Genomic DNA, 26,506 nt, shown 5'->3' on the forward strand with positions numbered 1-26,506 from the left:
TGTCTTAGCCAGTTGAGGCTGAACATTTACCAAGTCCTCTTGTTGAGCTAGCTGCAAGTCCTGATTTGGTTCAGATTGTTGAGGTTCCTGATTTGTCTCAGCTGGTTGAGGTTGAACATTTACCAAGTTCGCTTGTTGGGCTAGCTGTTGGTCACTAATTGAAGCTTCCTCTTGAGCTTTTTGTTGCCAAGTAGTGGGTAGGTTTCTTTTATGTCTCTTTGGTGCTTGTGGTTTCCCCACCACCATTGTTTGACAAGAAGCTTTGTGACCACCTATCTCTAAACAGGTCTTATAAAAGTCAGGCCTCCAATCATAGTCCACTTCCTGAAGTATGCATTTGCCTCCAGGTTCCTCAATGAGAATTTCATCTGGGAGAGGTTAGGATATGTCCATCTTAATAAGAATTCTTGCATATGCAATCCTCTCCTCTTGGGCAGTCAATTTATCCGTACATATTGGTTTTCCTAGCGTACTGGCTATTCTTCCCAGATTATCAATAGCCCAAAGAATCAACAGGAAGTCCTGGGAAAGTTACCCATATAGGGATTTCTTTTATAGATTCCGCCTTATAGTTGAAATTCGGGGTCCATTGTTTAAGTATGAGAGGACGATTATTGTAAGTAAATGGCCCAAATTGTAGAACCTTATCCTTATCAGCATCATCTTCAAAACGAAATATAAAGTAGCCATCGTCATGGGCATATACCTGAGGTGTCGCTACAAAGTGCCATACTCCATAGACAAATTTGAGCATTTCTTTGAAAGTGGGTTTACCTCCGCTTACATAGCCTATGAGTGCTGAGCTCCACTTTTCCCGTTGTTCATTGAGCCCTTTTTTGCTCAATTTTGCTACCTTAAGTTCGTCTCTGAGTGATGGTGGGTAATAATTAAACTGTTTGCCTAATCGTTGAGAACGATGACCCTTTAGCACATCCACTAGAGAGGGTTCTGTGTCCACTATCCCATCTGGGTTCAATTCCGGTACGGTCGTCGTCTCCAATGGTTTTATGTTGCTGTAGGTGAGTTTTCGAGCAGCATTTTCCGTATTTGTCTCTGTATCCGGTGGTTGTTCTGGTATTGGAGCTAAACTCAATTGATTCGCCTGAAGAATCGTTGGAGCACTACCCCGCCCCACCAACCACTGCCCCAAGTTCATGGGAGCTAGGGTTTGAGGTATTCCTGAATTTGGAGTCACCATTCGCTGATTATCAATTTGCTGTACTGGTGTATCAATTTTAGGCTGCTGCGTTATATTTTGTTTCCTTCTCCGATGAGCCATGGCATGAAGTGCACGTTAGCAAAACCCTATGTAACTGATGCATTATTAGGTCTTACTTTACATTTAAATATGTTTCTACTCTCTATTTGTTTTAAACCTCCAAAATTTTGCTTCTTTAACAAGCTCATATATATGTGCTTAAAATTATTACATGGTGTCGATATAGTGTTGAAAATAAAGGTAGCGTATCAATTAAGATCGGATTGTCTTTTAAATCTCTTGTTTGGTTAATCAAGAATTAAACTTTTTAAGCATAAAATATAAATAAGAGCTAAATTGATTCTTGAGGTTCGTTTTAATGAATTTAGGTCACTTCTTGAATTTCGTCTAAAACTAAAGTTAAAAATCACATTTAACTAGCATAAACAATTGACGCATAAAATAATGAGTGAAAAATAAGAAATAATCAAAAGAAGTTTATTTCTATCTATAAATAAAAATCAAATGCTCACAAATTCATTAAAATACAAAAATAATTTTTAATTTATAATATTCATTACTTATAATTATCATATATAATTTATCATGTTAGTTTATAGAATATCTCATCACTTGCATCGCTTTGGTATTTGCTATTTTTCTACTAAATGTGCTTCCTCGTCAATATATTGTCTTTAAAATTATCGAATTATATTACGAAGAGACTTTTAATATTTATGGAAAATTATCAACAGGATATGTTTAGCCTACAATTACATTTAATTATTTATGTGATAGAAAAATATAACACAAAATACTTATTTAAGAAATATTACATATTATATTTAAATCTTGAGTTTGGGCCCGGGCTTAGAACGAGCCTACTGCGACTAGTATTCAAAGAATTATGTATATCTGTATAGCAATCACAACTATCAGGTTCTAGAAACTGAATAATTGATTTGATTCCTTACAGTTCGCAATTCAGTATATAATAGAGGTGTGATACTAGACTTCTCTGATGTTTAGCACATAGATTGCAGTTCCCTTTGAAGAATACCAGAGAGACCAAAATAAAATAAAAGGTTAAAAATGTTTTATTTTTTTCTTTTGACAAGGTTAAAAATAAGAATGTTCTCAAGCACTTCAGCCTGACCAGTTAGGATTTCCATCCTCACACACATCAAAAAGAGGCTTCAAGGATTTTAATTTTACTCCAAAACTCAGTTCCCCGGCATGTAAAGATGGAGGTAGTCCATAAGAACATTGTTAAGGTTGCGGCATCTCAGTAGAATGTGGCTATAGTTTAGCGCCATCTTCTTTTCGCCTTCAATTAATAGCTAAAGGAACTATAAAGGGTAAAACTTGCCGAGCTTCTGCAGAAAAATGAACTAAGAACCAGAACAAAGCCTATAAAGGTGCATTTGTTAAATATGCCTTCTCGTAAAAGCCAATTATTTGGTCAGCCACAGCCCACATAATCGCCTGGCCAGGTGGGATCCTCATGAGCCGGGGAATTAGTCCCTTCCACAAGGCACGCAATCCTTCTTCTGTATATATTGTTGAGATGGCGTGAAACATTCCTCTGTACTTCAACTCGCCCCCGGATTTACTCTGAGCCATGAGCCTTGTTTTCACAACATCAAATGGACCAGTGCATATGGGACCAGCTGTCCCTGCTAGGAATCCTGATATCATAGACTGCCATGGCTGAAGAACTGTTCCATCACCTTCAGTTTTCTTCCATAACATTGAGTCAAATGCATTCTTGGCTGTAAACATTGCGGCCTGATTCGTGCCATTGCGCATAACAGTTGGGGCAGCACCTGCCCAGAGACCCAGAATGCCTTCTTCACGAACAATCAAACGAGCACAATGTATGGGTCCCTTGTATCGCAGAAGCTCAGGGCTTAATCCTCTCTGCTGCTGTAGTCTAATCTTCACCACCTGCATTGATCAATGTTTGACAACCGTTTAGTTATATATGCTGAATTTCCTTTCAAAAATCTATCTCTACTTATACTGTGCCATTTTAGAGATGTTAATGTTAGTATGCCAAATATTATTGGAACAGTGAATAGGTATTCCACTTCAAGCCTAGCATCAGTCGGAGAATGAAAGTAAACACAGCTCAACAAGCAGAGTTTAATCATTTTACAGAAGCTTTCATTACCTTTTAAAGACTTATGTATAAAAACATGAAACACATAAAAAGTGCAACACAAGCATTTTGTAAGCACCCATAAAAGGTTAAAGCATCTCAGCTAAGAAAGGAGATAAGTATCCCGTTCAAACATTTCCAGAGCATCCTTTTAGGACCCTTCCACACTTGATAAACAACTAGGTATCCATCACCATCAACTCAGCTATCTTTTCCATTCACAAGATAATATCAAATTTGTAGTGCAATATGAGCAGCTCTGTCCACGATAAACTTAGCCCTTTTACCCAGGAACAACATCTACTTTAAGAATATAATCTACAACTTTTTGGACAGTAATTTCTTTTAACTTGATGGTTATCATATAAATTAATAAAAACCCCGAGGAAGCCTGGACAGGTTCGATGTATCTCAGTGAGGCAAATTTCTTCCAATTTGCTTTTGCAAAATCTGTTCAAACTAAATGTCAGCTGAACATGTTACAGAACTTTCAAGCGCTTGGGCGCAACCAAACCAAGTTTTTCCATTGTTAGATTTGCATTCAGCATCACAATTCAAAAAATGATCCAGTGTGTAACTTAAATGGAAGAGAAGGCTACTATGGTATTATCTCTTGATCAAAGTTCCACTACTTTCTTTTTGAAATTGGATCAGTTGGCTAACATACCATTGTACAATAAATAGCATTCGTCCTCTCTTTATTGCCTCTATCATCATATTCTTTTTTCACATAAATGAATCACCAGATGTAATCTAAGCTATTTATAGGAGTCTTCACACCAACTAACAAATTAATGAATGATACTTTTCACCACCTAAAAGGAACATTACGTGGAAAAGCAATAAACTGGTCCTGTGTTGCACTCCCTAATTCTTCTCAATCTACCAGCATTGTGAATTGCTCGACATTTTGTGATAGCATTTTTTTTTCCAATGTACTCTGTAGAACTTCTTGCATCCGCAGTCTTATGTGATAAGAAGGTATCACCAAAACTTAAAGGCAATTTCTATAGGGTGGTGGTTAGACCATCTATGTTGTATGGGGCAGAGTGTTGGTCAGTCAAGAACTCTCACGTTCAGAAGACAAAAGTCGCGGAGATGCGGATGCTGCGATGGATGTGTGGGCATACTAGGAGAGATAGGATAAGAAATGAAGATATCCGGGACAAGATGGGAGTGGCCTCTGTGGAGGATAAGATGCGGAAAGCGAGATTGAGATGGTTCGGACTTGTGCAGAGGAGATGTGGGTATGCCCCAGTACGGAGGTGTGAGAGGCTGGCTAGGGATGGTTTTAGGAGAGGTAGAGGTAGGCCTAAGAAGTATTGGGGAGAGGTGATTAGACAGGACATGGCTCAGGTCCGACTTACCGAGGACATGACCTTAGATAGGAGAATACGGAGGGCACGGATTAGGGTAGAGGGTTAGTAATTTGAGTGTTGTCTTACTTATCCGTGCATACTAGTAGTCGTAGTATTACTCTTGTATGTCCTTATATTTCGATAGTATTTTGCCATGCCTTTCTACACTGCTTTGGATTGCTTGTTATTACCTCTAGAACTATCTAATTGTTTCTTTTACTACGCCATCCTATTATATTTCTGCTATTTCAGCTTATTACCACTATCTATTATTACTAATACTTTTTATATCTCACTTTGAGTCGGGGGTCTATCGGAAACAGCCTCCCTGCGTTTAAAAGGTAGGGGTAAGGCCTGCGTACACTCTACCTCCCCAGACCCCACATGGTGGGATTATACTGGGTATGTTCTTGTGTTCAATTTTTTCAGCTCTTTGCTGTGTTAAAGGGGGGCCTTGGCGTAACTGGTAAAGTTGTTGCCATGTGACCAGGAGATCACGGGTTCGAGCCATGAAAACCTCTTGCGAAATGCGGCAAGGGCCGGCGCACAATAGACCACGTGGTCCGGCCCTTCCCGACCCCCCGCGCATAGCGGGAGCTTAGTGCACCGGGCTGCTCTTTTTTTTGCTGTGTTGTAGCCATGGCATAAGCTTTCAGCTCAGTGATCTTACTCTATTTCCTCACAAAAAAAAAAAAAAAAAAAAAATCCCAATCCAACCTAGTGTTCTACTCGGACATCCTCCACTAGAGCTTCATATGCATATCTCAACTTTGGTCTCTCACTCTAGTAACTTGTGAAGCACTATTCCAAAGCTTTTTTCTCCTAGCCTCATCTTAGTGGTTCAACCTATCTTACCAAGGAGAAGATAAAGTATGGCATAGACCCATTCTACCCCTAACCCCGCGCTATCTAGGGAGCACTTCATGCATGGGGTAAGCTCTTAAGCCCTTTATCATATTGTAAACTCCACTTAACTAAGGACACCTTCTCTCTTGGTGACTTGGAAATACTCTTGCCTGCTTCGGCACTTTATGACCACCTTCAACACATTGGACAGTTGATCAACACTAAACAGAAACAATAACAGCAGAACTGCTAATACTTCTGTGCATATCTTTTAATTTGAATGGCCTACAACATTCCTACAACATACATTAGTATTACAATTGCTTTGTCCACAGTAGTGCTAGGAAATCCCAGTTTTTGAATAAGAATTATCAAGCTAACAAAACATTACTATTATCATCCTTTCTTTACTGAGAAATACCTTATGACCAGTAGCAAATGGTTCAAAACTCGATGGATAATGGGCCTGCCCCTCTACCCTTCACTCAAATACTGAGTTTTTGTCTACGGCAGGGTCCGAAACAGTGACGAACACCTAACACACAAACCACTATACAAAGCCCTGGGCGCACCATCTATCATACTATAAGTTCATTTTTAACGACATTAGGAAGGCTTTTATCCTTCCTTTTTCAGGAGAAGGCCCCTTCCCATAGAAAATTGTTCCAACTACCTAACAACATATGATAGGCCATTTATTAGCAAAGTGTGCTTGATCAACTGGAAATCACATAAGTTAGCTAAGGTCACCATATATAGCGTCGACAGACCATGTGATGTTTAACCACATCCTGATCTATCACTCCTTCTGGGTTAAATTATTCATGGATGTGTTTGAAATAAATACATGGATAATTGGAATGTTCTTCCACTATGTGGATAAACTCTTCAAGTATATCGTTCAGTTACTTGCCCTACCTTATGTTTTAAGGTTACGAATTGGGTCTAAATTGGAGATGGAAATAATTTGATAATGAATGAGATAAACAAGAGAACTTAAAGACATTCTAAGCGGGTGTCTTTGTTGAGTGTACATGAGCGATGGACATGACCTCAGTTCTTGGAGAAGGTAGGACAAAGGCCCTCCTAGTCCATTCTTAAAGAGACCATAGTTGGGGTTTGAAAAGGATGTTTTGGCCCTAAGTTTTTTTTTCCCGCTAGAAGTATGAATTGAGTACGAATAGACACGCAACCGTTATAATGCGGAGTACACAATGAAGACACATGTTCAACTAGTAAAACAGTTTGTTGGTTCATATTTTAGAGATTTTATCTCAATAAGGAGGAGAACCTTATTTCCAATGACTTAGATGCAGTATTTAGCAGCGCAATCAAGTGAGTGAATGAAAACCACCTTGACAGATAAACACCCTACTAAAATTTGGTGTACCAAGTTGATTAGCCTCTAATTGCCATTTGCAATCATGACAACACATGCAGCACTTGATCCAAAAAAAAAAATGTTAGTAATTTACCCTCTCCTCTAGTCAAATCACTCTGTTTTAGCAAGTGCAGAATGCGACCTGTTATCACTCCAACAACAATCATTTCTGCATGTCAAGTTCGTTTACTAGTATTGACGCAATAATTGGACACTGTCAACCCAAGGGACAAATGTTTTATGGTCAAATTCTCTCAGCATACAAAGTAATCTCTTTTCATCCTTTTTAGTATTACGTAAATATGATTAATTTACATTTTTTTTACCTATGTCGTTCATGGTTAGCTTTAGTTTTACTTATCTCTTCCTCCTAAATCATCTCCTTGATATTGCCGGTACTTCAAGCTGCAATCTCTCCCTGCAAACAGCAACACACTTGGGCAAAAAGAGACCAAGCTTCAAGTGATTGGCTAGTCTCAACTGACCTATTAATCAGACAAGCTCTTAACAATTATCTACTCCCTCCGTCCCAAAATAAGTGTTGTTTTAGGGGAAAAAATCTGTCCCAAAGTACCAGTCGCTTTAGGAAAATAAAATATATCCCAAAGTAACAGTTGCTTTAGGAATTCAAGAAAAAATTAGTACTTTTTTTTTTCAAATATACCCCTCTATTGAAGAACTACTACTTCTTAATAGTGCTCAATTCTCAAGAAACATTTATTAGTCAAAAGAGGCGTAATTTAGTAAACTATACATTATATTTATTGATCTCTTAATGGGCGTGAAATGAGCTAAACCAACACTTATTTTGGGACGGAAGGACCAGTAGAAAGTATTTGTTTGGTTCCACAGTTACACTGCAAAGACTAATTTACTGGAGCAGAAATTAAATCAAACATCAAATGGGCATATAGCCGATCCATCTAGTTCGAGACACCCCCACACACCCCGGTTGATTGATACAAATTCAAACAAGCAATACATAAGAGATAGCATTAACCAAAGTAAGCAGCAATACAATCCAATTCCCTAAAAGCAATAATTTGCCATAAAAGAATAAATTTTGAACCTACCCATTAATCAGACAAGTTCTTTTATAATTATCTAGATTAGAAAAGAAATTACTTGGTTTCCACAGTTACACTGGACAGACTAATTTACTGTATCAGACATTAAAACAAACACCAAATGAGCATACAGCCAACCAACTACTTTAAACCACTAATGTTGATTGACACAAAATCAAACTAGCAATACATAAGACATAGCATTAAACAAAGTAAGTAGCAACACAATCCAATTCCATTAAAGTAACGATTAGCCTTAAAAGATCGAATTTTTGAACAAGTAAGCTAGCATTTGGCCATAGAGCTCGAAAAATCATCTTCAAAATCTCTGTTTGGCCATGAAATTTGATCAGATTTTGAAAATTTATCTTCAAAATATTTTCAAGTTCCAAAAACTGGCTCAGACACAATTTTGGGAGAAAATTTAACTTCGCACTCACAAAACTTCAATTTTTTTTTTTCCAATTAAAATGCATGTCGAAACACAACTCCAAGAACTCAAATTTCAAAATGTAGGGCCAAACAAGGAGTAAAATGTAAATGAACAAACCTCAAAGGGAGTTACAATAACAAGAGCTTCAAGTACACCCGCACCAAACCCGGCCATGACCCGACCCGAGGGGCTAAGTTTACCCGTTTCGGTATCCTTAAAAGCTGTTTGGAAAACCGCATTTGAACCCATACGAAGCGCATATTTTAAAGTCAAATGAGTAGCAAATGGGGTCAAACCTTTCCATAAAGCCCTTACACCTTCGTTAGTAACAATGTTCGTACCGCAGTGGATAATTCCCTTGTATGAACCGGCCCGGTCCAGTTGAAGCCGGGTTTTGATGACGTCAATCGGTTGTAAACAACTGGCTTCAACTATGCCACCTAATGAACCGGATATGGCTTTCATGTATGGTGGGATTGTTTTTTTCTTCTTTGAATTTTCTTCACCCATTAGAACGGTGTCGTTTTTGAGGTCTATTGGACCTCTGCAATGGAAGGGTTATTCAGATTTAGTCGAGTTTAATGAGAGTATTAGACATCAGAGTGATATAAAAAAAATCATTCTGCCTCCATTTAAATGACACTTCAATAAAATATTTTTATATTCAGTAACATTTAACTCTAAAAATTTTATTTTATTTTTTTAATAAAATAACTTCCAGTCACAAAATTTATTTAGCTTATTTTAGACCATAAGATTTAAAATTATTTTTTTCATCATAAACTTTGTGCTCAATTATAAATATCCTTATATAAATTGAGACGGACAGAGTATTTCTTTTGTCACAATTTAAGTATTTTAAATTTGAGTGAAATAGAAATTTTAGAAACAAAAAAAAAAACTTTAAAATTTTATGATATTAAATTGCAAATGTGTGTAGTATTTAAATTTTGTGACTTAAACCTGTCACGTAAAATGTTAAAATTAAAAAAACTTATTAAATATAAAATATATATATATATAGATATATGTATTATTTTTTTTTTGGAACGGATCAAAAATAATACACGTAAATTGAGATGGAGAGACTACTAATATGAGAAGAGCAACGTGGGGGACATCGTAGAATTCTCTTTTACATTCTCATCAGATCTTAGATTTGATACTCTCACATGCCTAACAATATTAATTTATTCGGAATCGCCCGTGGACCTCATATATTTCATTCTTTTTCCCTTTTCTTTTTGATCGTCGATTATATTCTTTACTTTTAGGGGACTTATTTTAAGGCTTAACATATAGTCACAAAATCACTTATTTTTTAAGTTATGTATCAAACATAAGAAAATGAATAAGTAAATCACTTATTGTTTTTAAAAATATTTTCTGTCGTACCAAACACTCCCTTAGACGGAGGTGGGAACGAGAAATTTTTGTATGGGAACGTATTGCCTTATCCCCCACAAATTTGGATCCAGTTGAGTTAGTGAAGATTACTTTGAACTTCAGTTTAGACTCTAGGTTTTAGGTTTAGGTTTGACCTTTTTATTATAGGGAAAGGCTCAAATATGCCATCGAACTATCAAAAATAGTTCATTTATGCCACTCGTCAATAGTTTGGCTCATTTATTCCATCGAACTATCGGAATAGGCTCATCCATACCATTTTTTGATAAAGTTGGTTTTACTGATACGAGATATAATGACTTGGTCACCAATTAGAAGTCCACGTCGTTTAATTAAACCAACACAAATTAAATCCTAAATTAAACTAAAACCCGACCCACAAATCTGTGCTGGTTTAATTAAACAACATGGACCTCTAATTGGAGGCCAAGTATCATATCTGGTATTGTAAAACTGCGTTAATGAAAAATGGCATGGATGAGCCGGTTTTATAGTTCGATAAACGCATAAATGAGCCAAACTATTGATGAATGGCATAAATGAGCCATTTCTGATAGTTCGATGGCATATTTGAGCCTTTTCCGTTTTATTATTTAAAAAAAAATGGGATTACTCTATAGAGGTTACGAACTTGACGGGATAGTGAAAATAAAATCAATGTTTGGAGTAGACAACACGTTTAATTTGATTTAGAAAGGCTTAATACATCACACTCCTCAAATTTGTTAAGCAAATTTCATGTGGACACTCAAATTACAATTTATTTTAATTGAGCATCCGAACACATGATTAAGTATTTGTATTAGACACTTTCAGCATAAATTTTGAAACATCTTTTGCACGAGATCTCAAGTGACTATTCAGTAAAAAAATTAACCACATAAAACATGTTATTTTTTTAATAATGCACATCATCCTTAATTGTAACATGCTGAGATTTTCCAATTTATTGACATCTGAAACTAATTCATACATTTAAAGGAAATAACGAATTTTAAGTAAATTTAATGCCATTACTCAAGTCAATTTGAATTTTATATAAGTCCTGTACTTGGCCAGAATTGTCTTTTTGTGCTTATAAGTTTAGCAATGAAACCCCTCTACCCTTAATAAGTGAGCATTTTAACCCCTTTTTCGGCCAGATAATCCTATGTGGCATTTTTTACACAAGTGTGTGTTGTACAGCCTCTTAAGGAACGTGGGGGCTTGTAAAAAGGCAATAATGTAACTTTTTGGCCATTATAAGAGTCATCTTCTTTCCTAAACCTTCATTCACCATTGTTGAACAAAAAGAAGCATTTTTCTTTACTTTTATTCTCTCTTTAACTTTCTCTATCCAATTCTTTTTCAGTCTTTGTTGTACTAATTAAGCTTGTGCCATTGTTGTACCATGATTCTCATTTCAAATTGAAAACTTAGTTTAGCAACTAAATTTAAGTTATATTTATTTATCCTTCTTAACAACTTTCAAGTTAATTAAATACCCCCTTAGCGGCCTGGACTAGTTGAGATCTGGGTGGTGTTCACCACTCGCCTGGTGATTGATCCACGTCATTAAATATTTTTTTAATTATTTTTATTTATTTAGTTTTTCTTGCTCTAGATCTGCCTCTGACTACGTCGACACCCGATTTTGTCGACATCGTTACTGCCATCTTCCTATTTAGAGCAATCACGGAGTCTGTTGCCATAATTAGAGAAAACACAAAAAATACTACTAGGATTTTCATTGCCATTTTAGTCCAAAATATTTGCTTCATCAAATGCTGTATGTCGGCGATTAATATTTATAGTTGAACTCGGGTTAGGAAAGAGTAGATAATGTAAAGAAATGGATCATGGGCCTAACTTAATCTCAAAAATTAATTTATAAGGGAAGAATTGTCCAAGTTTATATAAGGAGATCACTCCCACCGATGAGCGACTTTTTCACTCTTTCAACAGATAAAATATCAGTTGGGAGGGGTTTAAAATATCTGAATTAATGTGGGATTTAATTCCACCTGTGATAGCTAGATCCAGTGCTCCAGTTTTTGCTACCGATATCTATATTATATTTATATTTAAAATGGCAATATATGATCTGTTAGCAAATGGTACAGAGACACCTCGCAGTGATAATGAAAGCTACTTGAATTTACCATCAATTAAGTTGTTGAAAGATCCTAACTTGGTATATGTGAAGGAAGTTTCCAGAATATATATATATATATATATATATAATGGAATTTTTTAAATGCCATAATGGTGTAATTTGTAAAATAAAAAAGATTTTATAACAATAGGATAATTTAAAGATAACAGAAGGTAAATTGAGACGGAAAGAGTAACATTCGTTTCGCTAATGGTACGTATAACTTAAATTCTAAACATAATTAGTCACTCCTTTTAGTCCATTTATATGAAGTTCAATAAGCATGCATTAGTTATGCAACTCGAATGAAAAATTTAAATGTGACATTATTATAATGAAGATCAGGACTGAAATATAAGACCCATGCTTCCTAAGTAGAAACTTCTAGACGGAAAAAGACAAATATAGAAAGTGAACGTGGGAATTTTAATTTGTCTAAAGGGATTGTGTTGCGGTGGCATGATTAAGAGGAGGCACTTGTAATTATATTTTTGTGTATCATTTTGTTCGTTATGATTTCCTTAATCCAGTGCTTTCTTACGTATTCTAAAGCTCAGTTTCAGGTTTAATAACATCAGGAATATTCACCACTTCATCCTTCAAATCTAAGTTACACCGTTGACATGTAAAGACGACGGAAAAGCCGATGCAAAATTTACAGTTTATAATTTTTATAATGATATATATTAAATTGATATATAATAATAACTAAATATATAAGTTAAAATTAATTTTTATTGAAAAATCGAAGACAACCCCTTTCGCTAAAAGCAACAACCTTTTCTAAAGAATAAAAAAGAACTGGAATCTATATATTAATTTCCAAATTGTTTGAACGTAACCATATGCATCAAAGGTGTGTGTATGATTTCCAAAGTAGACAATTTTTACCTAATCAATCAATTTTTTCAAGAAAAATTACCTTTTTAGGCGAAGAGGTTGATAGCCGGAGTTCGATTAACTTATAATTAGTCTTATGGCATTGTATATCTTAGTGAGAAATGAGATCTTTTTAAATATGTATAAATATTTTAGTAAATTTCATATACATATACAGGATCTCATAAAAACTTGTAAATTCAGGTGACATGTCATCTCAATACAAATCAAATTGAGTGGGCTTCGACCTTTTAATTAGAGACACAGTGGGATGGGCTTGCGTCAGACCTTCACGACTGTTTATCCCTTATTCATACGCTACTGTGAGCTTAGCTTATGACTAATTTACAAAGAATGATTTTAGAGGTGGGAAATTTTGAACTTTTGATCTTCGATGGGTAAAATTTCTAGTTTAACAAGTTTTTAACTTTTGAAGTTAAAGGTTTCCTGGTAAGGTAAGAGGAGATCAAAAGTTTAAGACAACCCATTTTCAAGATTGTTGAGTGTAATTTCTTGCATTCTTTTAAAGTGAAATTGGCAGACACGACATTAATCCTTTTTTTTAAAAGAAATCCTACTTAGTAGAATCTTAAAAAAAAGAAAAAGTTAAAACACTCACTAGAATAAGCTAATGTCAGGTTTATTTTTCTCCTACTTGAAAAAATTAGGAAATAAGAGCTGAAATTAATAGTGTGGCATGAATTATCCACCAAACCGAATATAAAAAGAAGGCAAAATACATCAAAACACCCCTAAACTATACCTGAAATGTCGATATCACACCTAAATTATACGAACGACCTATTACACACCTTAACATGTTAAAAGTGAATTAAATTGCCCTCCTACGACCAAAACTCGGGCGCGTATATGTCCGCATTTTTGAGCGCGTTGGAGCTGTAAAAAGGGCCATTATAATTTTTTAAAAAAATGGAAAATCAATTAAACGTTCCTAATTAATAATCTCAACGGATCAGTTAAAATTTTCACCCACCCACAACCCATACCCGTCCTAAACATTTAGAACCCTAACTCCCCTAAATTGGTGAAGAACACGCCCAAATTGGATGTCAACCCCAGTTGTTTTTGAATCAAAGGTAAGTAAATTCAACTTTATTTAGCTTGTTCTACTGTATAGGCTCAAGTATTGTTGTATTTCGCAGCTGTAAAAATGGCATCGCTCGGATTCAACCTTTTTTTTTGTTGCATTTGTCTGTAATCTTTCATTTCGTATGGAGCACTGCTTAATTTGCTTTGCTTTTTTTTTTTTCTCTTTTTCCGGTAAAGATTGTTATACAATGGCTAAAATAGGCTTAAGTAAGTTTTGTAAGCAAGAGGATGATCGTGAGTTGAAGGATGTGCGATGCAAACATGGATTTCTTTTGCCATTGTTGACTTCTTGGACCCAAGGAACCCTGGTAGAAGATATTGGAGTTGTCCATATTATGGTGTAAGTGAAATTTATTTCAAAAATTGAACTTTGAAGAAGTGAATTTGCCTTTCATGTGATTTTTGATTTTATTACATTTTAGGGTGCTAGATCATGTGATTTTTATCTTTGGAAGGATGTTGACATTGATCCAAGATCCAAATTTGTTATTCCTAAATTGGTGGGAAGAATTGGTGAACTTGAAGCTTCATTGGAGGCTTTTGGAAAAGATGATTACAAGCCTTGTCCGTCAACAAACTCCGTGGAAAGCAAAATTGATATGAACAACATAGAAATTCAACTAGAAAATTTTGGAGAAGACATTAAGAAGATGAAGGAAAAAGAGAAGAAGTGGAAGAGCAAGTTGGCTAAGTCCAAGAAAAGGGAGAAAGTTCTTTTGATTTCGTTATTATGTATTTGTATTGTAGTAGTAAGTTTTCTATTTCAAAACCTTTTTTTTTAGAGGTGTTTCAATGAAGTTGCCCTAAGCTCTTTTGTAGTTTGGCATGTCGTTATGGTTTATTTTGTTGTAGTAAGTTTTGGTACTTTTGGCATATTGTTAGCGCACTTGTTAGTCTTGTAAACAACTTGTTAGTGTTGGCATTTTGTGGAATGAATTGGCAATGTTGGCTGTAATGTTGTTGTTGTGCAATTCTTAGTCTTGTGCAATTGCTTTGCAAAATTAGTAAGTATAAGGCATAAAACAGTTAACAAAATTTCATTTAACATTGAAAGAACTTTCATTAATCGAAGGCATAAAACATGAAAAGAAATAAAGAGACCTATTCTATAATTACGATCTCCGGTGCCTTCTTATTAACGAAGAAGCATATGCACCCGGCCGACCTCGCAAGCTTGAAATTCCAAAACATTTCTCTTTGCGATCCGTTGTCATCAACAAACGCCTTCCATCCTTTGCAAAGACGCTTATATGCACCCACTTTATATTGCATATAGTAGGCGTGAGCATTGTGAAGAACAACCGCTTCACGATCATGGTTTGGAAGGAATTGGAAAGTATGGGAAGGAAATATGAAGTCATCCTTGTCAACGTATGATTTTGTTAACTTCTTCTCAAATGTTGTTAGGATGGTAGTCATTTTTGGTTTGAGGGGTTGCAATGAGGATTAGTGAATGAAGTGTGATTTAATAAGAATTGGGTGAAGCATTAATCACCAACCACCTCACTTAAAGAAGCCAAAGGAAGTGGTCAAAAACTTGACCAGAAATAAATTCGGAAAACAACTTACAATGACTTCAAAAAGTGTACCAAGACTTGACCAAAACTGGACAAAATCAGTGCCATTCAACCGAACAATAAAGGCTAACAAAACTGCCAACAATATAGATACAAGAACTTATTAGACATTGTAAAGCAGATATTACACACGTTAAATGCGATCACGGTACTTATTAACCGTTGATCAAAAGAGAGTGACTTTACATAGACAAGAACTAACTTTAGATGCGATCCACGGTACCCAATTCAAAAAGAAAGTGACTGTTTACAGATTCAAGTGCGATCCAAATGCTAATTCAAGTGCAGTCACAGCTGCCCAAAACAAACTTAAATGCAGTCATATCTACCAAACCACTACATATAGTTAAGGCAAAATACATCAAATCACCCTTGAACTGTACCCAAAATATAGATTTGATGTATTTTAGTTAACCCCAACCAAATGCAGTCACAGCTGCCTAAACAAAGTATTTAAAAAACAAATACATAGACAAATCCACAAAGCAGTCACAGCTGCCAAAAATATAAAGTAAAGCTAGAATGGTAAAAAAAAAATGCAGCCACTTTTTTGACAATTTCACACGGCAGTGGTGCTGCCTTGGCTCATTTGTACAGCTTTAGTCCTGGTTTGACTCTGCTTTTTGTCCCTTCCTTGCCATTTCACACCACCACTTGCTTTGTGCTGCAGTTCACCAGTGACAACTGCACTTGATTTGATGTTTCTAACCCTTTCACTAGGCAATCCAGGCTGCTCAAATGAATAGAACTACTTGTTAATAATGGTACTTAATTTCGAAAATGATATTTAATTGCTAAACATAGAAACCAGTCTTACATCATGATAGTTGCTCCACTTGTGTGTGCAAGAAGACTCCCATTCCAACCATCTTTGGCCTTTTAGTAGCCACATCACAAATTATACCAAAATATTAGCAACTAATTCAAGACCGAACTATACATGAAGTATGTGGAATTATTTACCTTTTCGCTGATCCCTTTGGCCTACCCTTCCTCTACCACTGGGAGCAAAAGCCTTTCTTGGGCCAGAACCTGAACTTGGGCCAGGAACTGAACTTGGGCCAGCAGAAGCACTTGCACTTGGGCCAGCAGTTGTAGGCTCTCTAAGACATCTCCTTTTATTATGACCTGGGGTATGACACTTGCTGCATGTCATTTCAACCCCCCTTTTGGAGAGTTTTCCTGTTTTTTTGGGTTCACTTGCCTCTTTCCTCCTAACAGTCCTAGGCCTGCCTGGCATCTTCCTCACTTCAGGTGGTATAACAAAGAAGATTTGTGGATGGTGGCCACATCTTCAAGTTCGGAATCGGGTTGAATAAAGTAGCTATATGTCTTCATATAGGTATCTCTAGAATACCACCGAGAAATGTAATCCATTGGGTTCAACCTCTTTTGTGGTGAAGAGCGACAATCAGCATGAGGACATGGGATGCCTTTCAACATCCATGCTCTACAAGAACAAATTTATCTAGGCAGATCCACAACATGTCTAAACTGACCTTCAAGAACCTCATACCCTGTATCAGAATTCCATTCAATACTGCATTTCATAGACCTTGCAGATACCGTCGAACTTTCAATGCCATTGGAGAAAAGTCATGAATCCAACTATCACAAAACTCTCTATCCGTCCTACTCTCTTCATCATTTTGACTCTTATTTCTTCAAGCATGGTTATTACCAGGTCTTGTGCCTTGCAAGATCCAAGAGTTGAAACATTCGGCATTGTTGTTGTCTATAATGTCACACTTTGTGGTATATTTCATGTAAACCTTGCTCCACCTTTCGGGTTGTAGTACATCAACTTATCAAGACATTCTTCTCCCAAAAGTTTCATTTGGTCTAAGTTCTCATTAAATTACCGAGACTCAAAAGTTGACTTTGCACACCTCATGGTAATTCTTCCTCTCTAGGCCTCTCGTATTTTGGGACCATTGGCTAAAACATGCCTAGCACACATTCTATGTTCAACATTGAAGCAAGTACCGCTCTTTTATGGCACTTTCAAGACCCCGTGAGGAATAAAAAAAACGAGCGGGATTAGTAAAGAACATTAGGGTAAAGAGTTATGAAATGAAGTGAATTCAACACTTAAATCTTACCTTACGCATATCTCGTTATAACGAAGAATGTCATCCCATCTCCCAAACTCGAAGATCTTCCTTTAAAATTCTAATAAACCAAGTCCAATTGTGCTTGTTCTCAACCTCAACTATCGCCTGTGCCGGTGGCATCATCCGATTGTTTCCATCTTTACAAACAACAAGTAATTGACCTTTTGAGATTCCCTTAAAAAAGCAACCATCCAAACCAATACACTTCCTACAACCAAACAAGTATGACTTCTTACATTGCATCAAAACATATGTAGAATCCTCTAAACATTTTTTTTCCACCTTCAAATGTCTCATCACTAAGCCTAACTACGGTACTACCCGGATTTGATCTTAACAACTCATCCCTATAATCTAAAATCCTCCCAAACTCCAAAACACGGTCACCCATCAACTCACCTAAAACCTTGTTTCTTGCTCTTCTACACATAGTTCTACCAACATATAGATCCAACTCCTTCTTAATGAAATAAAACTCAAAAATCCTAATGTTTGGTTGTTCCTTTATTCTCTCATTATAGTGACTAGATAAGAATTTGGTATTGCAAAGCTTGTTCCTATTGGTAGGGTCACACTTGTGAATTGGATTATAGTTCTTCACCACAAAGTTGTTAGTCCTAGAGTCAAGACTAGCAAATAAAAGCCAAGGACAACCCTTTACACACCTAACCCTTACCCTTGTAGGTTCATTAATATATTTTTCAATTAACATACTGCTACGGACCGCATACTTGGTAATCGCTATTTCTAAATTCATTAACACTTTCAAATTGGAGGCCTGTTTCCCACACTATTTTCTTGGAGGTTTTATCAAACACAACTCGTTTGTCACCTTCCTTGTTTTTGCTTTTACTCTCAACTACTCCTTCATCATCATCGATATGTCATCCGGATCGGCCTCAAAACGGCAAATATCCGTCGAGGGTAATAAGGCTCATCACCAGCCAACTTACCTTCCACAAGTGTCTCTATTAGCACCTCCCGTATTCATCATACCCCACATTCCTTTTGGTCCCGAACCTAACTTAACATGTTCAGGGACAGGAGCTCTTTCACCTCTCTTCCTTCTTTTTCTTTTTCCAACTCTCTTTTTCTCCCTAAAACCCCTTAGCTCCTCATCTACATCACTCTCACTATGTACTTCTCTTTCATCAAACAATCCATCTAGGTATGAATCTAAATCACTTCGCTTTCGGAAAAATCGAGGGACGTACCTAGTTGGTGAAGATTCGAAGGTAGTGAGGGCGTAAATGTATTCATTAAGCTAGTGGTAGTGGTGGATTTGATGCGAGCGGTAGTCTGCTGGGCGGGATTTGGTTCGGTGGTAGTATTAGGGGCAAGATTTGATGCGGCAAAGAACAAGAATATTGTGGGGCGAAGATTTGATTCGATTGTCGACGGTTGGAGTGAGTACAAGGGACAAAAATTGAGAGTTAGGTTGGAGAGGGCGTATTTTGAGTTGGTTCAAAAGGAGGTTCATTGAATGGCTCTAAATCAAGATCAAAGGCATCAAAAGAGGGAACACCACTACCCCCAATGTCTTGACCGACCACTTTATCAAAAGAAACATCACCTTCCCCCTCCACATGGGTTACATATTCTAATAAGGGTGGGACCACTAGGGGCTCTTCAACCATGTGACACACAAAAGCCTCCAAAATATCCCCATCCCCCAAACATACGGCAACTCGGGTTGTATCCCTATCACATTTGATTTCTACCAATACCACACTATCGACAAATTTAACATAAATGGTGCATTTACCGTGGTCATACCCTAATTCTTTCACACAATCAAGCAATTCAAAGTAACAAAACCTATCTAAATCCATACGTGTAAATTCGATTCTTGTCACCAACGTAGGATTTTTGCCACTGTTAAATTCCCACCGTGGTAAAATCGCAAAGTAATCAGCCATAAGACATATTTCGACCCGAAAACAAGACAAATACTTCAATTTCATAGTGAATGAAATACACAACAACCAAATCGACATTTACATATTCAAGCATTTACCCGAAATATTTACATCGTAAATTTGCGTAAAAAATTAAAGACGCAAAAAAAACCCTAGTTCTAATCGCACAACACGAAACAAAATGAGACAAGCGACTAACCTTTTAGTAACACAAACTCGATGTTTGTCCTCCAAACGTCAACAAAAAAGCCAACTTCGAATCGATCGAGTTCAAAAAATCACCAACACTTCGATTATAGGTTTAAGATGAAGAAAAACTAAAAAAAAAAAAATCTATCAAACCCGACAATATTGAGCAGGTAAAGTGAAAAAATATATGATTTAGGACCAATATTGAACGATCTGTTGTTTGTGGTATCGTTTGGTTTTCTTGAATTACGATTTGGGCGTCTGATGTGGGTTTGGGTGGGTTTGGGTGATTTGAAACGGGTTTGGGGGTGTTAAAATGGGTATGTGATGTTAAAAATGGGTTTGGGTATTAAAATTAGTTTATTACGTTAAATATATTATAATACCGTGATTATAAAATAAATCGCTTCATTTAATACGTGGCTTCACTCAAGGGCGAGTGTCGCACACGCTATTCACTAATTGGGGGTTTTGGTCTCATGTGAGGGGTAATTTAATTCACTTTTAACATGTTAAGGTGTGTAATAGGTCGTTCGTATAGTTTAGGTGTGATATCGACATTTCAGGTATAGTTTAGGGGTGTTTTGATGTATTTTGCCTAAAAAGAAGAAACCCGTAATTTGGTTCTGATGAAAATTGGACTTCCTAAGTAGCCCCAGCGCCCTCCTAGTCGGCCCAACCATTCTGGAAGAATTGTAAACCTTAGATTTTAACCTATAAGAGATTGTTTATCTTCTTCTTTTTTTCTTGTAAATAAAAAAAATGAACTTGATATTTCTTGGAGACAAAAAGAAAGGGAATAGATCCCCTAGTTTTCCATGCCATGAAGAAAATATCTACCACCGAGAGATGTGATTGAATATATGGAATTCCTTCGCATTTAATTACAGATCTCAGATTCAAGCTTTCGGAATAAAGAGTGTAATTCTCCCCTTATATAAGTCCTCTGCAACGTTTATTGAGACTAGTCAAACCAGTGAATAACAAATAACGAATGGTTAAACCAAAAAAGACAAAAATGCATGAAAAATGATTAATAAGTGGGGGTACCTGCGCTTATGCAAGGTTGAAACCTTTCTTTAATAAATCCCACCGAAAATAGCAACAAAAGAAGAAAAGAATTTCCTAGTTATTTGACTCAAGACCTATTGAACAAAGTACCGGAGTGACTAATTTTTCCCCTATATATCTTTTTTTTTTTTTTTTTTTGCCTTTCGACTATTATTGATTGAAAATTTATAAGTAATTTAGTGATGAATTAACGGATGACAGGACAATAAGTGATGAATCTATAGAAGTGATAGCCATAAATAAGAAGAGTTGTCGTCCATATTCTTAGTTTGGGTTTATATGGATATTCAAATTATGGTAGGGAAGCATTAATCAAGCATGCCTTTGTGGAACATAGTTCAACACTTCCGCAAAACAAATACATTTGACAAGAAAGTTTAATCGTCCTCTGTTGTACTTTAGTACAGCTCAATAGTGATTAGTGCACTGCTAAAACTGACTCAAGCAGTGATGAATCTGAGATGGCGTACTTCACACGAAGATTTCATAAGATGATTTGAACGAATGGTGGGGTCCCAAAGATAGGAAGCTCCAGCGGGAACTTTAAAGGAAATGATTGTTGTCACAAATGTGGGAAGCCTAGACACTTCATCAAAGAATGTGGCCTCTTCACAAGCAGGAATATTACAAAAATGCTGAAAAGGCGGGTAAGAGGAACCAGGTCCCTGACAAGAAGTTCAACAGAAAGGATGCCGCCGACATACTTAGTGGCGGCTCGGTCGCTGGGGAGATTCCTCTAGTCAATCTGAAGATGGAGATGATCTAGGTGACACATACATGCTGGCTATCAACAACGAACCTTCAGAATATGAGTCAATCTTTGCACTCATGGCCAAATCTGACGATGAAGATAATAATGAGAAAGACGAGATAAGTTTTTTTGATGTTCAAAAAAATCTAAAGTTAATCTAAAAAAAAAATTGATATCCTTAGCAAATGTGTTGATTGATGCCTATCATAGCCTTATTAATGAGAAAAATGTTCTAAATGAAGAAATTGATGGTTTAGAACAAGTAAGGGATGATTTGGTAGTCATTGTTGTAGATCTGAATGAGCAAGTTGAGGAAGTGAGCTCCCTTTTAACATCTTTAGTTTGGCTTAGTTGACATATAGATTTCTTGTTGAATGTATATTTTAGAACATTGAATCTCTTTTTCATACCTTCACCAACCAAAACAATTTATTTTTTTTGCAGCTAAAGCTGATTGAAGCTGAAATAGCTTTTGAAACCCCTTTTAACTTCTCTAACTTGTCTTGATAGGCAAAAAGTTTTTTTTTGCTATGTTCTTTGTTTTCTGGGGAGAGGTCAAAATGTAATTGCAGTGTATATTTAATTTCTTTGGCCATTGGGTTGTGGTGATTGTACACTTGGTGTGTGTGAGGTGAATCAACTGATAGATTATAGTGAAGAGGATTAGTTACATCAGGACTGAAGGTGATATCATGGGGAAAGTCTGTAATTGGGGATGCATTGCGTAGTTTTCTTTTCTCTGTTCTTCATTTTCTAGGGGAGGGGGTCAGCCATGTAATTGCAGTGTATATTTAATTCCTTTGGTCATTGAATTGTGGTGATTGTACATTTGGTGTGTGTGAAGTGAATCAATTGATAGATTATAGTAAAAAAGATTAGTTATACCATGACTGACGGTGATATCATGGGGAAAGTTTGTAATTGGGGATGCATTGGGTAGTCACTGGTAGCTAGGACTTTGGCTTGGATATGTATTTATTTACTTTGTAATATGTTGAACATTTTTTTATTTTTATTTTTGCAGTCCAACTAGATTTTGTATATTCTAATATAAATTTCTTGTGCTTTTTTGTAGCTTTGTTTGCATGACTCCTAAGTGGATAGATGCTGAAGTAAATGCTTTATATCTTGATATAGCTAAGCATGGTCATGAATGGCTTAAAATACGCGAAGATTCAGAATTTGTGAGAATTTTTTTAGTGAATCGGACTAAAGTTCAATTGAAGGCTAAAGTTCAATTGAAGGATAGATATAGAAGAGATTTAAGAGTTCAAGAAATGCAAAATGTGTGGGTTGTTGAGGATGCACCTGGGCCAGATTTGCTTAATTCTGAATAGAGAGCTGAAAGGGTAGCTCTCTTGCATATCATGATTGAAAGATTGTCCAACAAAATCGAGGAGGAAATTGCTACTGATATTGTTGAAAGCACTGAAATGTCCGTCGTGTGGTGGATGCTTCTAAGAACGTGTTATAGAAGTCTGAAAAAGTAGTAAAAGATGCAAATGAGGTGGTGAAACATGTCCGTGCATTTGTGGCTTATCTTAGTTTATAGTGGAATGTTTCCCGTCAAAACTGAGAATTTTGGTAATGTTAGTATAGTAAAAGTACTTTTAAATATATCCTTTGGTGCAATTTGTTGGATGTACTTTCAGATTAATTTCATATATTTGTCATTAACCCCCTGTTATCTCAATTAGAATATTTTCTGGTCTTATATTAATGTTTGATGCTTTTACATGTTACTAGTAGTTGGATGGTTGTTACTGGTTGTATATTATATTGGTACACTAAATACGTCGTTTGTTTTGACTGTCATCTAATTTTTAATGTCTTACTGGTAAGTCCATTGTTACTCCATCGTTGTGTGATGATGAATAGGTCTAATATTTACGGATTGGTGTGTTTGTGTTGTTTAGTTGTTTTATTTTTCTATCGTATCCTTACCTCTATATATATATATATATATATATATATATATATATATATATATATATATATATATCCTTTTCTATTCTATAACATGACAATATTACCATATGCCTAGTATGACAATATTTGCTGGTTTCTAATTGCCTCCTAGTACGTTGCCTCCATTTTTACCCACTTTGGAAACCAAATCAAGATATGTCTCGTGATTTCTTTCAATTGTTTTGTTCTATGACTCTTTTTTTAGAAGCAGATGGTTTCAAGAATGATATCTTCCTTCTCCAAGTCTGAAATATCTTGAATGTTAGTTATCTTAACATTGTCCGCATCAACTAGATGGTCAACGCCAAATTCTTTCAAACATTTCAACAATTAATGAGAATGAGGTATTTTGGCTTATAGCTACTTGTTGGAAACGCTGAACTTGAAAAAAGACACTATTGAGGTTTTCATTGTTCATCGTCCTAAATACTAATAGGTGAAGTTCAAAATTGCACCATCACATTGTTTGTGATGCATTGAAGGGTTGTGGTCCCGTCTAATTTAATGTAGTTAAGTGACCGTCTTCAATTTTGTAGCACAATAAGGTTGATCAATTTTATTCAACCTTAGGTTTTAGGATCAGGATTAATCTCATTTTGGATTAATTTATTAGGAGTTGCACGAACTTAACATTTAGATATATTTACGAGGCATAATTATTGCTGAACTTGGAAGAAGAAGTCGTCTTAAATTATTTTTAAGAGTATCGTTGACAATTTTAATACTTATAATAGTGAAGGATATTTTAATAAACTTAATAGTTATTATACGATACGGTACAAGAATCAAACAAGCCGGGGCGGATGCACCACTTTAGGTATGGGTTCAATTGAACCCCTAATTTTTGACACATAGCATAAATTTATATGTCAATATTTATTAAGATTGTTGACGCATAGCATAAATTTATATGTCAATATTTATTAAGATTGTTGACACATAGCATAAATTTATATGTAAATATTTATTAAGCTTTCTCTATATAATACTCCCTCTGTTTCAATTTATGTGAACCCATACAGAATTTAAGAATAGAAAACTTTTAAACTTATGGTGTTAAATGAGTCACATTTATTTTGTGTGGCTAGAAATCATTGCATAAAATAAGTCAGAGGTCAGTCACATGTGATTTTTGTGGAGGCAACCACCAAAGCTTTGAATGTCAAACAGGTTGCACAATCTCATACGGTATTTCTCAAAAACTAAAAGACATTGAAGAATTAATCAATCAAAGGTCTGTTATTTGTGAATATTGTGGTGGAAGCCACCTTAGTCATTAATGCCAATCAGGTAATCCTATCTATTTTGATTCATTTTATGAACAATCTCATAATGTTTCAAGTTCTTATAGATGCAATGATTTTTACGGGTATAATTGCAATTCGGAAAGCAATCAATACCTAAATTTTGTGTCGAATCAAAGCAACATGAGTCAACCACTTCAAGAGGAGAACAAGAGCTTTGAAGAGACGACTTTGAATAATTATATGGAAAATACAAAAGAAAAATACGCACATAATTATACAATGATTTCTGACCTAACAGCGCAATTAAATCAATTGGTAAGTTTGACAATCTCCTTAAGCTGTGATGGTGAGCACTTAAATGAAACAACATCACGTGAGGATAGATCAAATCGAGAAGATGAGCTTTATGAGAAAGAGACAATCACACAAGAAGAAGGGTCAGATCCAATTGAGATGCACCACTTTAGGTATGGATTCAAGTGAACCCTTAACTTTTGACACATATCATAAATTTATATGTAAATATTTATTAAGATTGCTGTAAATAATAGATATAAACCCATAACTTTAAAAATACAATGAGTTCAACATAAAAATCTTAAAAGGTTGAACCCATAGAATTTAAATCTTGTATCCGTCTCTAAAACCAAACAATAAACATGCCATTAAATCATAACAAAATGATACGTCCAAGTGTTGTATTTACTAATATATCATAATACAATACAATATAGTATGATTGATATAGTATGAAACGATGAGTAATGACTATCCAAACGTTGTGTAAACTTAACCTTACAATAAAGCCATAAAACTATTTATTGTCGCATTAATAATGTACTGAGATGTACTTACTAGCATGATGATAAAGTCTCAAACCTTTAATAATAATCATGAATATGTAATATTATGATAATTATTAAAAGAAAATTATAATACTGGTATCTTCTTTTTAATTATTATCTTTTATTATTTATTTTTTAGTAGTATCAGTATCTTATATAACTTAAATTAAACCTGTTAACCGGTTTGAACCGGACCGGACCGGTAACCGGTTAACAAACCGGCCGGTTTCGGTTCCGGTTTACTGTTAAAAACCTGGAAACAGGAATCCCATTCATTTAAACATGTCCAAAACCTTTTTTTTTTTTTTTTTTTTTTTGTATAGTATATAGATATTATAGTATTTATAGTATATTGTAGGCAGGTATATTTACATATGTTATATAAGTTTATATAAAGTTTATATATTCATAATTAGAATTAACAAAGCACAAAGAAGCACATACGATATATATATATATATATATATATATATATATATATATATATATATATATATATGTTTAAGTTATATGTATACTATATATTCTTAGTATATTTTAGTTATTTTTCAAGTATATAACTTTCTAGTTTTTAATTTAAGTAGATGTATATTATAAGTATCTTCTTAGTATATTTTAGGTATATTCCTAACTTAATATAAGTAAAAATATGAACACAAGTAAATAAAGAAAGCTCAATGAGCCATATATTTTATTCGTTTTGGATAACGTTTATTTGCAAGTTGTAATTTTTTTTTAACTCTCACAAATAATACATTAGTTAAGAAATAGTAGTAATAAAAACCCAAAATTTTCAATCATTTGAATTTCCCCCAAAACATATTGCCCTGGAGATATCTTAAAAATCTTCC

General features: G+C 35.3%; 1 protein-coding gene across 1 annotated transcript; it reads right to left on the reverse strand.

Moving 5' to 3' along the window:
- Positions 1-2,269: 2,269 nt before the first annotated feature.
- Positions 2,270-8,956, reverse strand: LOC132049626 (mitochondrial succinate-fumarate transporter 1). Its single transcript, XM_059440499.1, has 2 exons — positions 8,562-8,956; positions 2,270-3,145 (listed from the first exon to the last, which is right to left on the reverse strand). Exons 1-2 carry the CDS (start codon positions 8,952-8,954, stop codon positions 2,609-2,611), a joined length of 930 nt encoding a protein of 309 aa, XP_059296482.1. The 5' UTR covers positions 8,955-8,956; the 3' UTR covers positions 2,270-2,608.
- Between the last annotated feature and the right edge of the window lie 17,550 nt (positions 8,957-26,506).

Source organism: Lycium ferocissimum, chromosome 3 (assembly GCF_029784015.1).
Source record: "Lycium ferocissimum isolate CSIRO_LF1 chromosome 3, AGI_CSIRO_Lferr_CH_V1, whole genome shotgun sequence".
NCBI lineage: Eukaryota > Viridiplantae > Streptophyta > Magnoliopsida > Solanales > Solanaceae > Lycium > Lycium ferocissimum.

Coding starts and splice junctions, on each gene's coding strand:
- LOC132049626 (XM_059440499.1), bottom strand. CDS start 8,954: ATGGGTGAAGAAAATTCAAAGAAGAAAAAAACAATCCCACCATACATG. Junction 3,146..8,561: donor TTATTGTAACTCCCTTTGAG/GTTTGTTCATTT, acceptor TGATCAATGCAG/GTGGTGAAGATTAGACTACA.